The sequence below is a fragment of the Geotrypetes seraphini genome, chromosome 3 (genome assembly GCF_902459505.1).
Source record: "Geotrypetes seraphini chromosome 3, aGeoSer1.1, whole genome shotgun sequence".
NCBI classification, from domain to species: Eukaryota; Metazoa; Chordata; class Amphibia; order Gymnophiona; family Dermophiidae; genus Geotrypetes; species Geotrypetes seraphini.
Genome location: NC_047086.1, coordinates 280,360,364 through 280,381,576, shown reverse-complemented (window position 1 = coordinate 280,381,576; position 21,213 = coordinate 280,360,364). Strand labels below are relative to the sequence as shown.

The following is a 21,213-nucleotide window of genomic DNA, read 5'->3' as shown; positions in this document are numbered from 1 at the left end:
CTAATAAAAATATTTAAAAATGAAATGAAAATGAAATATAGTTAAAAAAAAAAAAAGAAGAGGGAGACTGAGGACTAAAACTGCAAATAAAAAGAAAATCTGAATAGTGAGGTAGAGTGGATAGAGAAGCAGAAAAATACAGTAAATGTAAGAAAAGTGAAATGAAAGATCATGTCAGAGATAGATGTATATAAGAAAGGAAATGGGAAGTGCGATATGTGACTTTAAAAATGAAAGTGTTTTGTATTGCTGGTGTACATCTGTAGAACAATCTTCTTGGGCATCTGAGATTGTGCACAGAACGTGTCAGTTTTAAGAAACTACTAAAGACTCAATTATTTGTTGATGCCTATATGTAAGAGATATAAATGAGTCCATGCTGCCTTGGATATGTGACTGCAATATGTACTCAAACAATGAATGATGGTCATGTTCATGTACTTATTGATATGCAGATAATGTGTGTTAAGTCTGTCTATTTTATGGAATTTTATGATTGTTTTTGATATTGGAAACCGCCTAGACTTAAGGCAGTATATAAATGTATCCTCTATAATAAAACCCTAAGCGCGCATGCGCACTTAGGATGGCATGTTCCCTGTCATCGTGGTCCCTGGGTCTGTGCTGAATTCCATTTTCAAACACAGAGGCAGGGAACACGCCAGCGACTCCCTCTTCCTGCCCTCACTCCATCTAACAGCGTTGTCAAACTTATGGCCCCCCAGGACCTGTTCTGCGGCCCACGGTCTGGCCAGCTCCCTTACCCTTGCCGAAGTTATTTTTAAGTTCAAAGCCGCCGCTGCAGCTCCTCTCATGAGCTACACCTGCGTTGGAAACCTCTCTGACCTCACATCACAGAGAAGGCTTCCTGCACAGGTGCGGATCATGAGAGGAGCCGCTGCGGCAGCTTTAAACTCAAAAATAACTTCGGCAAGGGTAAGAGAGCTGGCCAGAAACGCTGCTGCACAGGAAGGGGGTAAGGAAATGCTGCTGCTGCACAAGGAAATGGAGGGGGAGGGAAATGCTGCTGCTGCATAGGGAAGTGAGGTGGGAAATGCTGCTGCAGCACAGGGAAGTGGAGGGATGGAAATGCTGCTGCAATACAGGGAAATGGGGGGATGGAAATGCTGCTGCTGTACACAGAAGTGGGTGGGGGGAGAGGGAAAGGGGGCCAGGGAGCAAACTTGCTTTGGGGAGGAGGAGTGTGCTGGGGGCAGGGAGCAATCTTGGTTTGCTTTAGGGGGGGGGAGACAGGGGCCACGGAGAAAGACAAAGAAAGGCAGGCAGCGCACGAGAACGAAAGACAGCGGGCAGGGAGAGAGACAGAAAGAAAGGCAGACAAAGGGGGCCAAGGAGAGAGACAGACAGACGGAGAGAGAGACAGACAGACAGAGACAGACAGACAGACAGCGGGAGGACTAGAGACAGAAAGAAAGAAAGACAGACAGACTTGTAACGAGCTTAAACACTAGTTAAATAAATAAATAAATAAATAAATGTGAAGACAATAAGAGAGGAAATAAGTGTCAAATGGCCAGAAGGCTATGGGAACAGTTAAGAAAAGATATAGAAAAGTAAAAGGCAGAGACTGGAAGCAAGACAATTAGAATAAAATGGCTACAGAACATTAGTAGAAAAAAAATTATTTTCAGTGTAATGACTGGAATATTTCAGGTTTTGGAATTTATAACTGTCCAGTGGAAATACATTGCTGTTTCTGTTTCTCTGTACTGCATGCAGTGGATTGTGACTTCTTGAACGTACAGGGTCATTGTTCAGTATTTCTTTTTATTACAGGGTTGATATTCAGCCCCTGGCATTACAGTATGTGCCTTATAAGTGGCACACAGCAACTGACTGAGGGCAAGATGCACAAAACTCTCCGATCATGTACCGATGATTGCTAAATCAGTTTGACTGGTTTAGCAACTGACAGATTTTGCCAATCTGATTCTCAAAACAGCTCACCGTGTGGTTTTCCATGCGGTCATACAGTCTCCAATTCTGGCAAGCAAACAACATTACATTAGAGATTTCTATTCCGCCATTAACTTGTGGTTCAAGGCGGATTACAAAAGATTTATGAAAAGGGGTTACAGTGGAAGAATATTTGTCATTACTAAAGTTGTAAAGAATGGATCATTTGTCATTTCAAGAGTTGTATGGAGTAGAAGAACATTTGTCAGTATTTGAATGGTAAAGTGTAGGTAGAAATTTAGGAAGAAAGGGAAACTAAGGGAAATCATTTGTTGTTTTTCAGGTTGTGCGATGGGAGAACATTTGTCCTTTCTAGAGTTGTGAAGAGTAGATCATTTGTCATTTCAAGGGTTGTAACCTCATTGCTATTAAAATGAAGTCAGTAATATTAAAATTAGCCATCCGGTCCAGGGCCTTGGAGGGCCATTCTGCTGACTCTGGCCATGTTTGCCATGAGTCGTTTGGGAGGGGGGGGTTGTTGCTGTTCTTATCTCCTCTACGTAACTGATATTCTGTTGAATATGATGCCTCAATATTTGTCTTATGAATCTTGTATGTTTCATTGTTTTGATTGTTTTCTTATTGGCATCAATAAAAAATTGTTTGAACCTAAAATTAGCCATCCGATCGATGGCCTAACATTGCATGCCATAATCGGCTGAATGTCTTGTATCCATTGTATATCTTGTAGGCTTAAGACTACTGACCCGAGTTTCCAATTTGAAAGAAACGGTCATGTGACCGCCGCTGATGCTTAAGACTACTGACCTGATTTTCCAGTTTGAAAGAAGTGGCCTGTGACAGGGTGGAGTACCTGTCATTGGCCAGTGGAAGGAACTCAAGCAGTGGAAATCATTGAGCCTGAGAGGAAAGCCGATTTGCATAAGAGCAACAAGTGTTGCTGGGAGCTGTCCACTCACCCTGAGTGGATTGTGGTGCTGAAAAGAACAGCTCCCAGCACAGAGAGCTCAGAAGGCAAAGAGCTTCTTTGGGACCTGGGTGATTCTTGGGAGGAGGAATGCTGGTGGCTTAACTCCTGGTAAGCCCTGAAGGCCACTGCTGACTGATGATGACAGAGGGCCCAGTACAATAGAGTAGAGTGACCAGGTTGACCAGTCCTGACAGCATGGACTGGTACAATGGATACCTGGAAGCCTGGAGATGGGAGGGTCTGTGGGAACTTATACACTGGCAGAGAGAGATCTGGCCCTGTGGTGAAGCCCGGTGGTGGGAAGGACCTATGCACTGGCAGGAATGAGTTGGAAGCAGCCAGAAAGCCCGGTAGAGCCTGGAGTCAATGAAGTGAGACCGGTAAAAAAAGATCCAGGTGGATCCAAAAGGCCAGGGAGTGAAGGACTTGTGGTGGCCCCACGAGAGGCAGCTGGGAGAACTGGCAGAGTCCAAGGCTAAGAGGGTCAGACAGCTGATCTTAAATGGCACTGAGAACCATCAGAGAGACCCTGGGCGCAATAGACAAGATCTGAGTAGCGTCTGGTAGAGGGACTGGCTGAGATGGTGGAAACTGTCAGAGTGACCGGTGAATGGCACTAGAAGCTGCTGAAGACCTGGAGAGCCAAGAGACCTGGAGGAAGGACTTAGGGGAGATCTGGAGGGACGGAGTCCAGGGAGAACCCGGGAGAACAAGGAGTCCACGGAGGACCTCGGGATGACCAGGAGTCCAGGAAGACCTGGTCACATGTTTTAAGAATTGTGTGTGTAACCCTGTTGTGTGTTACAGAGAACCAAAGTGCCTGGGGGTGGATATATGATAGGTATACTGCTCGGCCTGGTCACATGACGACACTGCTACTGATGTAAGCACACTAGAAGAACTGTGTATAAATTCTAGGGACTCTATGGTGTCTGTGCCACAGCGGTGCACACCAGTGGCATGCACTGAAGGGGTGCGCATAAGGAGCAGGTTGTACTCCTTGGGCTTGCTCCTTGGGGCGAGCTCTTGGGTGAGCTTAAATCTGTCTGCAAGTATGATTTATATTGTTTCAGCATGCTGTCATTATTCGATGGTAAGTTCAAAGTGAATTTAAAATAAATTTAAAAAACAGGTATCTTATGGATTAAGGTTTCTTAGTTTCTTGATATTTTTAATGTTTGTTTATTTTAGTCACATGGATCAATCAATTCCATCTATTATAGGTAATAGACCATGGAAAACCTGAAATTATAGAGGATCTATTGACTTGAATTTAAGTTATTTGATTGACTCAGTTCCAAGTGGATATATATATTTTTTTTCTAAATCATGAGGTTCACAAATGGGAAGTGGTTTAACTTTAATTTTGGATGAATCATCACCTTTCTCAGAAATTCCAACTACTGTGTTATATTAAAAAATTTTATTGGTGAGATTGAATTTTAAAGATCCTATTTATTTTGCTTTGATTTATTGTCCTCTGAATTTATCTGCTGAAATTTGGGATAAAATTTATTCAACTTTGGCCACTATGAGAATGGGCTACTGGGCTAGATGAACCGTTGGTTGGCTCAGTATGGCTATTCTTATGTTCTTATAAATAGATCCCCAGTAAGTAGGTTATTTACAGCTCAAAATAAGCTGCTGCTATTCAGGTAAGTGCTACTGACTAGGATATCTAGAGATACTATCTTGATAGTGCTACTGAAAATCCTCAAAGACCACCTTTGCACTAGAGCGCAGGGGCAGAGCAGGGTTCCCAGGAACTTATCCAGAGAGTGGCACTATTTAGTTTGCTATCCAGAATTGCTTGTATAACTTCAGACAGCCTTTTAGCTATCTAGATATGTGCCAGTGCTGACTGCACTATCTATATATTCAGTGATATCTATCATCTGTGTGGTGGCACGGAATATATAGATAACTTTTAGCACTGTAGTCAGTGTTTAAAAAAAACAAACAAACGCTGATCTCAGTGGCTGAATATATGTGATTAGAATTTTGGGATGCCTTTTCAATAAATTGTTATTTTACATAAATAAATTGCTCTGCTTTACATTCTAGACTTTGCTTCCCGTTACCCAACATTATGGACTGAACAAGTCAAGAGCAGACAGAATAGAACCCATAGAAATTCAGGTAAGAATATTCACACAATAACATGCTGTTGTAAAGACAAATAAATAAAGAATATGAGATCAATAACATATAGTAAAAAAAAAAAAAAAAAAAGTAGATGATGGAAGATAAAATCTGAAATAGCTTAAGGTAATTAGCCATTCTATATGTTACCCAATACCCTCTGTTTAGGAATGCAAGTGTCACTCCCACTGTGCCTTAGTCATTCCAAGGTTATTTAGGACAGAAATGCCACTCCATGCAGGTTACCCCTCTGTTGTGTTTTCATCCTCTTTCCACTAACGGATTCTCTGCTTTTGTCCCAGGCCTTTTTGAATTCCTTTATATTTTTTATCTCCACCACTTCTTTCACAAACAATATTCCCTGATGCTAGTTCTTGAGTGTACCTCGTTGTAGCATCATATTGTATCCCCTAGTTCTACAGCTTCATTTCCTTTGGAAAGTGTTTGTTTCTTGTTCAGTAATACCTTTCAAATATTTAAATATGTGCATCATATCTCCTCTGTCCCTCTTCTCCTTAGGGTAAACATGCATAGATCCTGAAGTTTGGGGGGGGGGGGGGTGTTCATAAATCTTTTCGTAAAGACCTCACACCATTTTGGTTATCTTTTTCTGGATTGTCTCTAGGCTATCTTGATCCTTTCTATGATACGGTCATATAGTAGTTTTATTAGCAGCCAGAGTTCTGGGCCTGTGGTGAGGCTTGTGAACATACATCAGCCTAGCTGATCCAGAATCAGAACATAAGGAGAAATATGTATTTGTATCCACAGAAAACATGCCCTGCTTACCTTGCAGGCTCAAAAGAGGATTGCAAGCAAGTATTCTGTATGTTGTTATGGTGGTATCCTCTAAGACAGCAATGTTTAGTGGGGGTTAGGCAAGACACCAGCATCATAGGTTTCCCAAATAGCAGCAACTAGAAGTCCTGCTCTGAACTCCTGGAAAGGCCTGTATTCATCTTTTTCAGCCTCCTCTACTGCTTCTTCCTCCTGCCACCTCTGTCAGTGAGCCCACAGCCATTCCCCAGCTCATCTTCACTGGCATCCTCCATTGCTTCTTCTACTGGCCTAGTTCAATATTTAATATTATTTTCTGATTCTAAATCTTCTGTATTCATCCCACGCTTCTTTGAACTCAGTCACGGTGGAGAGTAAAACTGTGACTGAGTTCAAAGAAGCGTGGGATGAACACAGAAGATTTAGAATCGGAGAATAATATTAAATATTGAACTAGGCCAGTACTGGGCAGACTTGCACGGTCTGTGTATGGCCGTTTGGTGGAGGATGGGCAGGGGAGGGCTTCAATGGCTGGGAGGGTATAGATGGGCTGGAGTAAGTCTTAACAGAGATTTTGGCAGTTGGAACCCAAGCACAGTACCGGGTAAAGCTTTGGATTCTTGCCCAGAATAGCTAAGAAGAAAAATTAAAAAAAAAAAAAAAAAATTTAAATTGAATCAGGTTGGGCAGACTGGATGGACCATTCGGGTCTTTATCTGCCATCATCTACTATGTTACTATGTTACCCACCTCTTCAATCACACATGAAAGCTGGGCTAAAATGCCTCTTTAAGGCAGTTGGGAGAAGAAGGTAGATCCACGTGCTACTTCGAGCTGGCGTACACTTATAGTGAGCTCACGCCAGGTGTTCAAGTGTCACTGACACCAGTGCTGCACCGAGGCCCAGGTGGGTGAAGGAGATAATCTAGGGGTGTAGGAGGCAGTAATAGTGCAGGAAGGAGCAGGGATCAGGTACTGACTGCTTCCACAAGAGGGGAAATACTCATGCTCAGGCTGCCAGCAGAACTTATGAGCATCAGTGTTTGTGGCCAAAAGTCACAGGCACCCAAAAATAGAAGTCTGCCTGGCACTGGCCTTACTTCAACTACTGGAGTTACAGTCGTGACATAAGCCATAAAAGTCTATCCAGCATTGGCCTTAATTCCCAACTTTTGGAGTATCTATCTAAGCATCACCGGTGCCTATCATAACACATCATCAAGAGCCATGACATCATTTAATTTTTATATTTCATCCTCTTTCCATATAGGGATCCTCTGTGTTTATCCTATACAGTTTAGAATTCTGTCAATGTTTTTGTCTCTACCATCTCCATCAGGAGGCTACACTAGGCATCCACCACCCTTCCTGTAAAAAAGTATTTCCTGATATTGCTCCTAAGTTTACCACCCTGCAACCTCAATTCATATCCTGTAATTTTACTGCTTCCCCATTTTTGGAAAAGATTTGCTTGTATATTAATACTTTAAGGGGCTCATAATCGAAAGAGAAAAACGTCCAAGCGCCAATAATAAAACTGGGTTTTGGACATATTTCTAAACGACCTAGGCCTTCATAGTGCTGCTCAATGTCCAAAGCTAAATGGGGTGTTTTGGGAAGCGTGTCGAGGGCGGGAGTTGGGTGGGACGTGGGCTTAGACTTAGTCGTACAGCATGTATAACCAAAAGTGTAACAACAGAGCCTAGACGGAACTTGGACGTTGCGACTTAGACCATGTAAAACATGGAGGTGGTTTGGGGGGCTCACCGTCACCTATAAGGGAGCTGTAGTGAGGAGAAGCCTTGGCACTCTTTATGTGAAGTTCACAGCAGTGCCCTATAAAGTACCCCACTATTTAGGTGGCATGTCTGGGTATGCAGTCCATCACTTTGCAGACCCCTCCCACATCCAACAGGGCTTGTTCTAGGTGTTTTGGACTTGGACGGAAAGTTGGACGGAAATGTGGTATAAAGATGGAGGATTTAGCGGCTTGGATGATCAGATCGGCAGGACGTATAATTAAACGATTTTCGAAAGTAAAAAAAAAATTGGACGTATATTTCGAAAATGTGTCTTAGGCACTTTTTAACTTTGGACGACTTGCAAGATGGACGTAAATGGACTTAGACGTCCCTTTCGATTATGCCCCTCCATGTGTTTAAATGTCTGCATCATATTTCCTCTATGATATATACATTCAGGTTTTCTTATGTCTTTTGATGCAAACCCCATAACATATTTAACTCTCAAACTATCTAATTACATCAAAATTTAAAAAAGATATGAGTTTATAGTTTGGTCTGAAAGCTTTGCAGACAGTCACTGTTGGTTTGAATTGCACTGTTTGAATTGGTAGGAGAGGCCTAAAGCCCTGATTGGCTTAACATAGTGAGATGCATTGGGAGGGGAAGGCCCATCATTTACAGCACAACAACCCTGTAGGCAGGAGGGAGTGGGCTTCCCTCCTGATGATTTTGCAGCACAAGGTATGGGAGTGTTAGGTGATGTGGGGGGGGGGTGTTGATAGTGCTGTTGGGGGTGTCAGTTGATGTGGAAGGGTGTTGCCAGTGCTGTCAGGGGGGTCGAGAGATGTTGGGGGAGGGGTGCAGTGGCGGGGCTTTCTGTGGAGTCTCCGGCTCTACACTAGAGAATGACACGGTGACAAAATTCATCACCGTTCCTGTCCCCGCGGATAACCGCGGGAAACCATCTTCAGGTCATTCTTTAAGAGAGAGGGAAGAATCAGAGTTATGTGACAGAGCCGGTACCTGTATTTGCCGTAACCCGGCCTCTGCTCACCCGAGCGCAACTCCGACGTGCTTCCGATGAAGGAAGGAAGTCCTGCTGGAATATCTTTTCTTGTCAGGAAGCAAAATAGCAGAAATAAACAAATCAGTTCACTTGTTCAAAGTCCCTTTATTCCTTGAACCGAAGTTGGGAGCAACGTCTCCCTTAAGCATTCATAAAAAAAAAACCCCAAAGTCCAAATAGAATGCTGCACACAGATAACCAAAAATAAAGTCTGGAGTGGACCCACTGGAATGGGTTGCCACTGCTACCTTCAATCAGGCAATTAAGGTAAGTATCATTTACATCCAAAAATAGCAAACAGAACTGTAGTGGGCTTGTCTTTACCTTAGGGAAGATAAAGCAACCTTACACACTCTCACTCAAGTTCTGGGCCTCTAAGCTCAGCAAGTTTAAAGCTGGGCTGAATCCAACAGAGAAACTGTTGGTGGGGGAGGGGAGTAAAGGAATTCACTTATTACTTTTCTGAAGTATCAGAATGCCAATAATGGCCCCCACTATCCCGACCTGGATCTTAAGTGAATTCTCCCCAAAAGTTATGACATTTACTTCCCTCACAGTCACAGAAATGCATCCCCAATTCAGGCCACTTGAGTTACAAAACAACAATAAAAAAAACGTTTTTTTTTTTTTCAGCACAAGTCCCTGCACTTTCTCACACACAGCACAACTGCACAACAGTGTTCTAATAAACAGAGAAAGGCTCCAAACCTTCAGACCTGCCACTTATCTTTATTGCATGAGCGTATCTTCAGGCAGTCCAAGGCTCTCTACCCATTCCATGGGTTCAGGTGGGGCTGGCTGGTTGGCAACAAGGTCAGTGTCAGTTTCCATCATGGTCACCTCCTCACAGTCAGGAATATAGTCAGGAGAGACCCTTCCCTGAGCTGGCTCAGGGCCAACTAACTTTCCTCTCCTCAGAGCAGCCTCTATATTGTTCAAACGAACACACCCTGCTCTCTGAGGGGGAGGAGTTACCTGCCTTGATTGCTTAGCTTGTTTTACCTTTCTCACCATGGGCCTCAGCTGGGAGTGAACAGGAGGAGGGAGGTCCCTCTCAGGCTCTTCTGAGCTGTTCTGCTCTCCTTCCTCTACTCCCTGCAGTTCAGCCTGCTTCCAGTTAAAGGGAAATGTACCTTTTTTCCTGGGACTAGTCACAATCCTATCCCCGTGGTTAGCTCGCTGAGTGGCTGGATAAGGTTTAGCCACCGGCAGCTCTGGAATGAGCGGAGCCACTGGGGACGGATTGTGACATACCCTCACCCTTAAGGATTGATTGTCCCTATTTTCCCGGGGCAACTCACTATCCTCTTGCATACGAGACAGAGTGTCCACATTCACACTTAACTTGCCAGGGCGATGCTCAATATCGTTTCCGGGGCCTATTTGCCCTTTTCCCTTGATTTAGGGGTGGTGGATCAGAGTCCTCAAAATCTTCCGGCCATCTCAACAGGGGTGTCTCATAAGGCCCTGCTAAGGCCCCTGTATCTTGATCCTGAGGACTTTCCAACCCTTCTACTCTCTGGGCAAGGGCAGCTACCACCTGTGTGATATCCCCTAAGTCTTCCTTTTTTACTTGGGCGATCTGAACCCTCACTTCCTCCAGGTCCTGTTCTATTCCCCTAAAGGTATCCAGCACCTTTTCAAAATGCTGGGCGTGTTGTTCCAGCTGCTCTTCCTGTGCCCGTTGTTTAGTTACCCAACTTTCTGCTTTCCCAGTTTGGTTTGTTAGTTCTCCGCAAGTGTTCTTTATTTCTACAACGCTACGTTGGATCGCTTGCTGTTGGACTTCATTTTCCCTTATTTGCCCCTGTACTACCTTCAGTTGGTCAGTAATTTGCGCCATAAGGTCGGTCAGCTTCCCTGACTCCCGTTGACACTGGGCAGTTATTTCCTCCCTGGACCGTTGATTATCCCGGTCTAGGGGATCCTTCCAAGCTTGGAACTTGGCTTCGGTTTGGGTTCTTAGGTTAGCTTCCCAGTCCTTTCGTGCTAGTGTCAATTCTTCTCTCAGTTTCAGTATCTCTGCGTCTAGTGCGGCTACTTTAGCGGCTTCTATATTCCCTCTCAGTCCCGAGCCTAATTCAGGGCGAGACCTACTTTCTATAGTTCCTACCCCGGTGGACCCGAACCCTTGCTCTCCTCTGCTGGTGTCCGGGAGACGGGTCCACTGTACCAGGTTGGGGTGCCAAATTCTCTCGCAAATAAGCTGGGCTATACGATCCCCGATTTGCACTTTGTACTCGCTATCACCCTGATTGACCAGGAGTACCGCGACATTGCCCCTGAAATCTGGGTCGATGACCCCAGCGGCCACATCGATTGACTGCTTTAACGCCAATCCTGACCTTGGGGCTATCCGTAGATAGGCACCTGGTGGGGGAGATACTTGTATATCTGTGTTTATCAGGGACCTTCCCTTAGCAGGGATAGTTTGTTCACAGGCGGCATATAGGTCATAGCCTGCAGCCTTAGCGTAAACCCGCGTGGGTGCTATGGCCCTATCTGACAGCGGGGCCCACCGAATTGTAGGCTTCCCATATTTAGGTTTTAACCCCTTAGCCCGTCGTCTTCCCTCCCGGGGCCCGACTAAGCTCTCTTCCACCCGACTACCCAACACACATTTACTCGACATCCCCTTCCTCTCCGGCACTCCTATCTGCGCCCGATTCAGCCAATCTCTTCCCAGGATTAATGGGTAAGGTGTTGTCTTTAAAACTGCCACTGATATTCGGGTTTTTTTTTCCCTATGTTGAATGGTCAGGTCTCTAAGGGGGTATTCCTGTGTTTCTCCGTGTATACAGGTGATGGGTACTTGCTTCACCCCCAGCTCCTGATCTGAGCCCAATTCATCCCATAGTTGCTCTGATACGACCGACTGCTCAGCCCCCGTATCGACCAGAGCCGGGACCTCCCTGTTGGCTACTGAGACTATGACTTGATATTCTTCGGGAATCGGGGCCCCAGGCCTCTGAGTTATTATCAGATCCCTCGTTACCCTACAGTACCTCTGGGTATGCCCTATTTTCCCACAACGATAGCACCTCTGGGTTTTCTCAGGGACAGGCTCCTTCGCCCTAGGGTACCCTGTAGTTTTCCTAGGTGGGTCCTGACCTCGGCTGTCCTTAGCTTTTCCCAGGCCTGGTAGGGTGGTTGTCTTTCCCTCCTCATAGGCGCCTTGGGCGTCCAAATAGGCTTCTGCTACCTCTAAGGTCTGGGCCAAGGTTTTGCAGCCCTGTTTCTGCACCCAGCCCCTCAAATTCTTGGGAGCGGATTGTAGAAACTGCTCCCTGATCACCTCCAATACAATAGCCCGGGCATCCCCAAGCCATGGACTAAGCCACCTCTCAGCCAACTTAGACAGTTTTTGAGCAAGTGCCTTAGGCCTTTCCTTATCCTGCATAAGGGTTGCTCTAAACCGCTGGCGGTAATGCTCTTGAGTGTAGCCTAAGTACTCCAATATATGTGTCTTTACAGCTTGATAATTGTTAGCTACCTCAGGGGCTAGTGTCTGATAAGCAGACAGGGTTTCTCCTGCAAGGCATGGGAGTAGCCTTACAGCCCACTGACCCTGAGGCCAACCAGCAGCAGTAGCTACCCTCTCGAACGCGGATAGGAATTCATCCGGCGCATCCGCTGGTGTGATCTTACACAGATTTAGCGTGGCTAGAGGGTTAGCTGCTCCTGAGGGTTGTGGCAAATTACTATGTCCAGGCTCACTGCCTGCAGCTGTCGATGGGTTCTGCAAAATTCTAGACAGTACTTGCGTTTGCTCCCCCATCGCTAGCACCATCTCGTCGTGTTGCCGCCGAGATAATTCCTGAGACCGGTACCATAACTCCTGGTTGGTCTTTAGCACTGCTTGTAAGTCCTCGCTTTGCTTCTGGCGTTCCGCCGTCAAGAACGTTATCAGCTGTTGCTGGTCCATCTTGCTGATTAACCTACAAGAAACAAAGCGAGAGAGACCAACCCAAGTGCGGTACCACTATAGGAGTGTAGTCAAACTCCCTCACCCCCCCTGGTCAAGCCTCTTACCAGAGCACAAGGTGAGTCTTTGCCTTTTGTTTGTAGGCCTCCTTGGCCCCCAGTCGTATAGCTGCGTTTCTGTCCTCTTATATCGATCCTCAGCCTCCTCCGACTCTGGCTCCTCACTGGTGCAGCTGGGTCAGCCAAGCCACTTGCTTCCTCTGCACCCCGGTCGGAAGACTTCTGGAACTCCGCTCCGCTCAGACTGGAACCAATACAACAAACTAAAATAACAAGCTAAAACAACAAATTATTCACAAGTCCAAAACTTTTTTTTTTTTTCCAAAAAAAAAAAATATATTTTTTTTTTCCCAATTCTCACAATGTCCAGCAGGAGGCGCTCATCCCACTCCTGATACCATATGTGACAGAGCCGGTACCTGTATTTGCCGTAACCCGGCCTCTGCTCACCCGAGCGCAACTCCGACGTGCTTCCGATGAAGGAAGGAAGTCCTGCTGGAATATCTTTTCTTGTCAGGAAGCAAAATAGCAGAAATAAACAAATCAGTTCACTTGTTCAAAGTCCCTTTATTCCTTGAACCGAAGTTGGGAGCAACGTCTCCCTTAAGCATTCATAAAAAAAAAAACCCCAAAGTCCAAATAGAATGCTGCACACAGATAACCAAAAATAAAGTCTGGAGTGGACCCACTGGAATGGGTTGCCACTGCTACCTTCAATCAGGCAATTAAGGTAAGTATCATTTACATCCAAAAATAGCAAACAGAACTGTAGTGGGCTTGTCTTTACCTTAGGGAAGATAAAGCAACCTTACACACTCTCACTCAAGTTCTGGGCCTCTAAGCTCAGCAAGTTTAAAGCTGGGCTGAATCCAACAGAGAAACTGTTGGTGGGGGAGGGGAGTAAAGGAATTCACTTATTACTTTTCTGAAGTATCAGAATGCCAATAATGGCCCCACTATCCCGACCTGGATCTTAAGTGAATTCTCCCCAAAAGTTATGACATTTACTTCCCTCACAGTCACAGAAATGCATCCCCAATTCAGGCCACTTGAGTTACAAAACAACAATAAAAAAAACGTTTTGTTTTTTTTCAGCACAAGTCCCTGCACTTTCTCACACACAGCACAACTGCACAACAGTGTTCTAATAAACAGAGAAAGGCTCCAAACCTTCAGACCTGCCACTTATCTTTATTGCATGAGCGTATCTTCAGGCAGTCCAAGGCTCTCTACCCATTCCATGGGTTCAGGTGGGGCTGGCTGGTTGGCAACAAGGTCAGTGTCAGTTTCCATCATGGTCACCTCCTCACAGTCAGGAATATAGTCAGGAGAGACCCTTCCCTGAGCTGGCTCAGGGCCAACTAACTTTCCTCTCCTCAGAGCAGCCTCTATATTGTTCAAACGAACACACCCTGCTCTCTGAGGGGGAGGAGTTACCTGCCTTGATTGCTTAGCTTGTTTTACCTTTCTCACCATGGGCCTCAGCTGGGAGTGAACAGGAGGAGGGAGGTCCCTCTCAGGCTCTTCTGAGCTGTTCTGCTCTCCTTCCTCTACTCCCTGCAGTTCAGCCTGCTTCCAGTTAAAGGGAAATGTACCTTTTTTCCTGGGACTAGTCACAATCCTATCCCCGTGGTTAGCTCGCTGAGTGGCTGGATAAGGTTTAGCCACCGGCAGCTCTGGAATGAGCGGAGCCACTGGGGACGGATTGTGACAGTATGAATGGCCACAACCACTGACCCGCAAGCTTTGCTTTGAAGAATGCTGGTGTAGAAGGACTGAGGTTGAAATAGACACTAGACAACGACATGAGATTATTTCCCGCGGTTATCCACGGAGACGGTGATGAATTTTGTCACCGTGTCATTCTCTACTGCACTTAACTGGTTCTCATCTTATCTCACTGATCAAAACTTTAAAGTAAATTTCAGTAAATTAACTTCTGACCCAATCTCACAAAAATTTGGAGTTCCAGAGGGTTCTATATTATCTCCTCTGCTTTTCAATATCCAGGAAATCAATGCCAAACTAGATAAAATCAGCACTTGGTTAAACTATAATCAACTTTCATTAAACATTGAAAAATCAAAAGGTATTCTCTGTACAGCATTCGACAAAGAAATTTAAACGGAACCATATGCATAGATTCCTACCCCATACTAATGATTGCTGTATATGAAGAAGGACATGGTACTACTCAAAAGGGTCCAGAGAAGAGTGACTAAAATGGCTAAGGGGCTGGAGAAGTTGCCGTACTGCGAGAGGTTAGAGCACGGGTAGGGAACTCTGGTCCTCGAGAGCCGTATTCCAGTCGGGTTTTCAGGATTTCCCCAATGAATATGCATTGAAAGTAGTGCATGCAAATAGATCTCATGCATATTCATTGGGGAAATCCTGAAAACCCGATTGGAATACAGCTTGCATTGAAAGTAGTGCATGCAAATAGAACTCATGCATATTCTTTGGGGAAATCCTGAAAACCCGACTGGAATACAGCTCTCGAGGACCGGAGTTCCCTACCACTGGGTTAGAGAAACTAGGCCTCTTCTCCCTTGAAAAGAGGAGCAGAGAGGACATGATCAAAACATTCAGGATAATGAAGGGAATAGACTTAGTAGATAAAGACAGGTTGTTCACCCTCTCCAAGGTAGGGAGAACGAGAGGGCACTTTCTAAAGTTAAAAGGGGATAGATTCCATACAAACGTAAGGAAGTACTTCGTCACTCAGAGAGTGGTAGAAAACTGGAATGCTGTTCCGGAGTCTATTATAGGGGGAAACACCCACCAGGGATTCAAAACAAAGTTAGACAAGTTCCTGCTGAACCGGAATGTATGCAGGTAGGGCTGGTCTCAGTTAGGGCACTGGTCTTTGACCTAGGGGCCGCCGTGAGAGCGGATTGCTGGGCACGATGGACCACTGGTCTGACCCAGCAGTGGCAATTCTTATGTTTTTAAAATTAAACTTTAGGGGGTCATACTCAACAAAAACCTTAACTACCATGACCAAATAAGTACAGTGACCCAACGTTTTTTCTATAAATTGAGATTATCATATTTCTCCATACATAGGCCACACATGGGTTTTACAAAACCATGTATGGGGCACGGCCTAGTTATATGGGGCGGCCTATATATAAAAAATTTTAATTATCCCCCTCCCGCGGTACCTTTTTCAGAGCCCCCTGGATGGCTGACAGCGAATCTCCAGTGGTGCAGGGCAGCCACGATCTCTTCGGCATCCAGCCTGCCCCCGCATCACTTGAATGACTGACGTCAGTTCTCACGAGTCCCGCAAGTCCCATGAGTGCTGACGTCGGTCATTCAGTGGGCAGTGCGGGGGCAGGCAGGATGCTGAAGAGATCGCAGCTGCTCTGCACCACTGGAGATTCACCATCCGCCATCCAGGGGGCTCTGAAAAGGGTACCGGGAATGGGGGGGAGGGAAGATTTTAAAAGGCAGGGGAGGTACCGAAAGATAATCCATGGCTAATACCATGGGTCGGCTTATCTTCCGTTTTTTAAACATATGCCGCCCTTTTCTGCAGCCTATACATGGGTGCAGCCTATGCAGAGGGGCGGCCTATATGCAGGGAAATACGGTAATACTTTCTATAACTTCTCTTCCTAACCCCTCCTCTGTTCAAATTCTGATCTATTCTCTCATTTCACACATTGACTATTGCAACTCTTTATACCATGGCATAATACAAAAAGAAACTCGCAGCCTACAACTCATCCAAAATATGGCCATTAAACTTGTATATAAGGCAAGGAAATACGATCATGTCACCCCTCTACTCCGCGAAGCCCATTGGCGCCCCATATCTCACCAGACAACTTATAAGAACATAAGAATAGCCTTACTGGGTCAGACCAAGCCCAGTAGCCTGTTCTCACGGTGGCCAATTCAGGTCACTAGACCCTGACCAAAACCCAAGGAGTAGCAATATTACATGCTACCGATCCAGGGCAAGCAGTAGCTTCCCCATGTCTTTCTCAATAACAGACTATGGACTTTTCCTCCAGGAACTTGTCCAAACTTTTCTTAAAACCAGCTATACTATCCATTCTTACCACATCCTCTGGCAATGCATTCCAGAGCTTAACTATTCTCTGAGTGAAAAAAATTTCCTTCTATTGGTTTGAAGTGTTTCCCTGAAACTTCGAGTTTTTGTAATTTTTGACAGAGTGAAAAATCGATCCACTTGTACCCGTTCTACTCCACTCAGGATTTTGTAGACTTCAATCATAAATCCCCTCAGCCTTTTCTTTTCCAAGCTGAAGAGCACTAACCGTTTTAGTGTTTCCTCATACGAGAGGAGTCCATCTTGGTCGCTCTTCTTTGAACCTTTTCTAGCACCACTATATCTTTCTTGAGATAAGGAGACCAGAATTGAATGAAATACTCCAGATGAGGTTGCACCATGGAGCGATACAGAGGCATTATAACATTCTTAGTCTTGTTAACCATCCCTTTTTAAATAATTCCTAGCGTCCTGTTTGCTTTTTTGGCCGCCACCGTACAGTGGGCAGAAGGTTTCATTGTATTATCTACGATGACACCCAGATCCTTTTCTTGGGCACTAATCCCCAAGGTGGACCCTAGCATCCGGTAACTGTGATTCAGGTTATTCTTCCCAATGTGCATCACTTTGCATTTCTCCACATTAAATTTTATCTGCCATTTGGATGCCCAGTCTTCCAATTTCCTAAGGTCCGCCTGCAATTTTTCACAATCCGTATGCATTTTAACAACTTTAAACAGTTTAGTGTCATCTGCAAATTTAATCACTTCACTCGTCGTTCCAATTTCCAGATCATTTATAAATAAGTTAAATAGCACCGGTCCCAGTACAGACCCCTGCGGCATTCCACTGTTTACTCTCCTCCATTGAAAAAAATGACCATTTAGCCCTACCCTCTGTTTTCTATCTGATAACCAATTCCTAATCCACAACTGAACTTTGCCACCTATCCCATGACACTTTAATTTTCCCAGGAGCAACTCTTTGAAAAGCTTTCTGATATAGATACACTATATCAAGCAGCTCACCTTTATCCACACCATCAAAAAAGTTAAGCAAATTGGTGAGACACGATCTCCCTCGGCTGAACCCATGCTGACTCTGTCTCATTAAATCATGTATGTTTACGTGTTCCACAATTTTATTTTTTATCATTGTTTCTACCATTTTGCCCAGCACTGAAGTGAGGCTTACTGGTTTGTAATTTTCTGGATCTCCCCTGGAGCCCTTTTTTAAAAAAAAAACAACAAAAAAAAACCAAACAGTGTAACATTGGCCACCCTCCAATCTTCAGGTACTACAGACAATTTTAGCGACAGGTTACATATCACTAATATCAGGTCAGCAATTTCATGTTTGAGTTCTTTTAGTACCCTGGGACGTATACCATCCGGTCCTGGTGATTTATCACTTTTAAACTTGTCGATTTGGCTTAGTACATCTTCCAGATTCACCGAGATTTATTTCAGTTCCTCTGCATCATCACCCTTCTATACTTCTACTAGCCTTTAAGATCAAACTTAGGGCTCCTTTTACTAAGATGTGGTAGCGTTTTTAGCGCGCTAAACGAAAAATACTAACGCAAGCTAGCGCGTACTAAAACCGCTAGCGCACCTTAGTAAAAGGAGCTCTAACTAATTCTCCAGCTTTTTTAGATAAATATCTTATTCCTTATGCCTCCTCTCGGTTACTGCGATCTAACAGTCAGAATTTATGTACTATCCCATCCATTAGAGAACTATTTTATAACACAACACGCAAGACCATATTCTCCATCAGAGCTACCCTTTGGATTGCTCTCTCATTAGATATCAGATTGGAAGAATCATTTGACAAATTTAAAACCAAATTAAAAAGTTTCTTATTCAGGAACGCCTTTTTAATATGAGAATGGTCAATTCAACCAGCCTACTCACTTTGCACACAGAAATGAATACCAACCGCTTTTACGAAACGTAATCCCTTTTCCCTTTGTTTTATCCTATCCCCCTTCCCCACCCTTTTTTTATTTATTTGATCTCGATGTATTTCACTCATGCCTAGCCACAGATCCTTTTGTTTCTGTATGACTATGTCCAGCCTCTATATATATTTCTTTTAAGCTTCTTTTTTAAATTTTTTAGTATTGTAAACCATCTAGGTACACGTTGATAGACGGTATATCAAATTTGGAATAAACTTGGAAACTTGGACTTGGAGGGGCTGGGGGATCGGTGCCTGTGATGGAGTGAGGGAGAAAGGAAATCCCTGCCAGTTCAGCTGATCCTGGCAGGGTGAATCCCCATCAGCTGAGCCAGCAGGAATCCCCAAAACTGGCTCAGCTGATGGGGATTCCTCTGATGCGGGTAAAGAAGGTAGTTGGGTACATCTACAAAACTTGCTTTTGTGTGTTTTTCATGTGGATGTTTTTATTTTTGAAAATGGACAAAAAAGATAGACGTCCTAAGTACAGTCAAACCTCGGTTTGCAAGTAACCCGGTTTGTAAGTGTTTTGCAAGACGAGCAAAACATTCTCGCAAAACTTGTCTCGCAAACTGAATGTTGACTCAATTTGCGAGCACCCCCCCCCCCCCGATAACCGGCATCGCTCCCCCCCCCCCGCTCGCAAAGGCCCTCCTGCTCGAACCTGCACCCCCTCCCGCGTGAACCGGCATCCCCCGCCCGAAGAACTTGAACTTACACCCCCCCTCCCGTCTGTAGACACACAGCCCACAGGATTCTCGGTGGGAGGGAGAATTAGAAGGACTTGAGCATGCGCAGATGCATGCTCAAGGCCGGCAGAGGCAGGAAGATCTTCTAGCGGCACTGGCATGTCCTGTGGGCTGCTTGCCGGTGCCAGATGAGGGGGTAAGTTCAAGTTCTTCGGGCAGGGGGTGCCGGTTCGCGTGGAGGGGGGAGCAGCGCCGCTGGCTTCGGGGGGGCAGAGGGGGGAATGTATCAAAGCGAGTTTCCATTATTTCCTACTAGCTGATGGCCCGGCGTTGCACGGGTATTTAATTATAGCAATAACACTGTAAATGGATTCAAATAAAGATACTTTATAGTGGTGAATGAAATTATACAGCTTTATAAAAAGTACAATATTCAAATTATAATGTGAAATATTTGACAAAATGAATACAATACAACTAACACAAAACTTGATTATAAACAACATTTTTAGTTTCACCTCCAGGAGCAAGAACATATAAATTCTTGGGTGAAGAGACCCCAGTTAGTGAGGGATCTGCATACCAAGTTTCGTTCAAATCGGTCAAGCCATTTTTGAATTACTGTGAGAATGGCAGCGTTTTACATTTTTTCCATTGACATGAATGGGTGAAATCTGATGTTCTGTTTATAGCTCCGCCCACGTGTGCAGGTGGGCCGCAAGACCCCCAGAACATATCACCCCAGGTAGTTGGAATTACTGTGAGAATGGCAGCTTTTTACATTTTTTCCATTGACATGAATGGGTGAAATCTGATTTTCTGTTTGTAGCTCCGCCCACGTGTGCAGGTGGGCGGCGAGACCCCCAGAACATATCATCCCAGGTAGTGAGGGATCTGCATACCAAGTTTTGGTCAAATCGGTCAAGCCGTTTTTGAATTACTGTGAGAATGGCAGCTCTTTACATTTTTTCCATTGACATGAATGGGTGAAATCAGATTTTCTGTTTGTAGCTCCACCCACGTGTGCAGGTGGGCAGCGAGACCCCCAGAACATATCACCCCAGGTAGTGATGGATCTGCATATCAAGTTTCGTTCAAATCGGTCCCACAGCTTTTTACATTTTTCCCATTGACTTGAATGGGTGAAATCTGATTTTCTGTTTGTAGCTCCGCCCAGGTGTGCAGGTTGGCCGTGATACCCCTGGAACATATCACCCCAGGTAGTGAGGGATCTGCATACCAAGTTTCGTTCAAATCGGGCAAGCCGTTTTTTGCGTTGGCAGCTGTTTTACATTTTTCCATTGACATGAACGGGTGAAATCTGATTTTATGTTTGTAGCTCCGCCCACATGTGCAGGTGGGCCGTGAGACCCCAGAACATTTCACCCCAGGTAGTGAGGGATCGGTATACCAAGTTTCGTTCAAATCAGGCAAGCCGTTTTTGCGTTGGCAGCTCTTTACATTTTTTCCATTGACTTGAATGGGTGAAATACGATTTTCTGTTTGTAGCTCCGCCCATGTGTGCAGGTGGGCCGCGAGACCCCCAGAACATATCATCCTGGGTAGTGAGGGATCTGCATACCAAGTTTCGTTCAAATCGGGCAAGCCGTTTTTGCGTTGGCAGCTGTTTACATTTTTTCCATTGACATGAATGGGTGAAATCTGATTTTATGTTTGTAGCTCCACCCACATGTGCAGGTGGGCCGTGAGACCCCCAGAACATATCACCCCAGGTAGTGAGGGATCCGCATACCAAGTTTCGTTCAAATCGGGCAAGCCGGTTTTGTGGAGGCAGTTTTTACATTTTTTCCATTGACATGAATGGGTGAAATCTGATTTTCTGTTTGTAGCTCCGCCCAGGTGTGCAGGTTGGCCGTGATACCCCTAGAACATATCACCCCAGGTAGTGAGGGATCTGC

The 21,213-nt window shown here is 45.0% G+C and overlaps 1 protein-coding gene across 2 annotated transcripts in view; it reads left to right on the top strand.

Moving 5' to 3' along the window:
* Positions 1 to 21,213, top strand: part of SMOC2 (SPARC related modular calcium binding 2) — a 265,441-nt gene that overhangs the window by 167,206 nt on the left and 77,022 nt on the right. For both annotated transcript variants that reach the window (XM_033938643.1, XM_033938642.1), the window contains exon 7: positions 4,973 to 5,047. In XM_033938643.1, the coding sequence (XP_033794534.1) occupies positions 4,973 to 5,047 (75 nt within the window). The remainder of the gene's footprint in view (positions 1 to 4,972; positions 5,048 to 21,213) is intronic.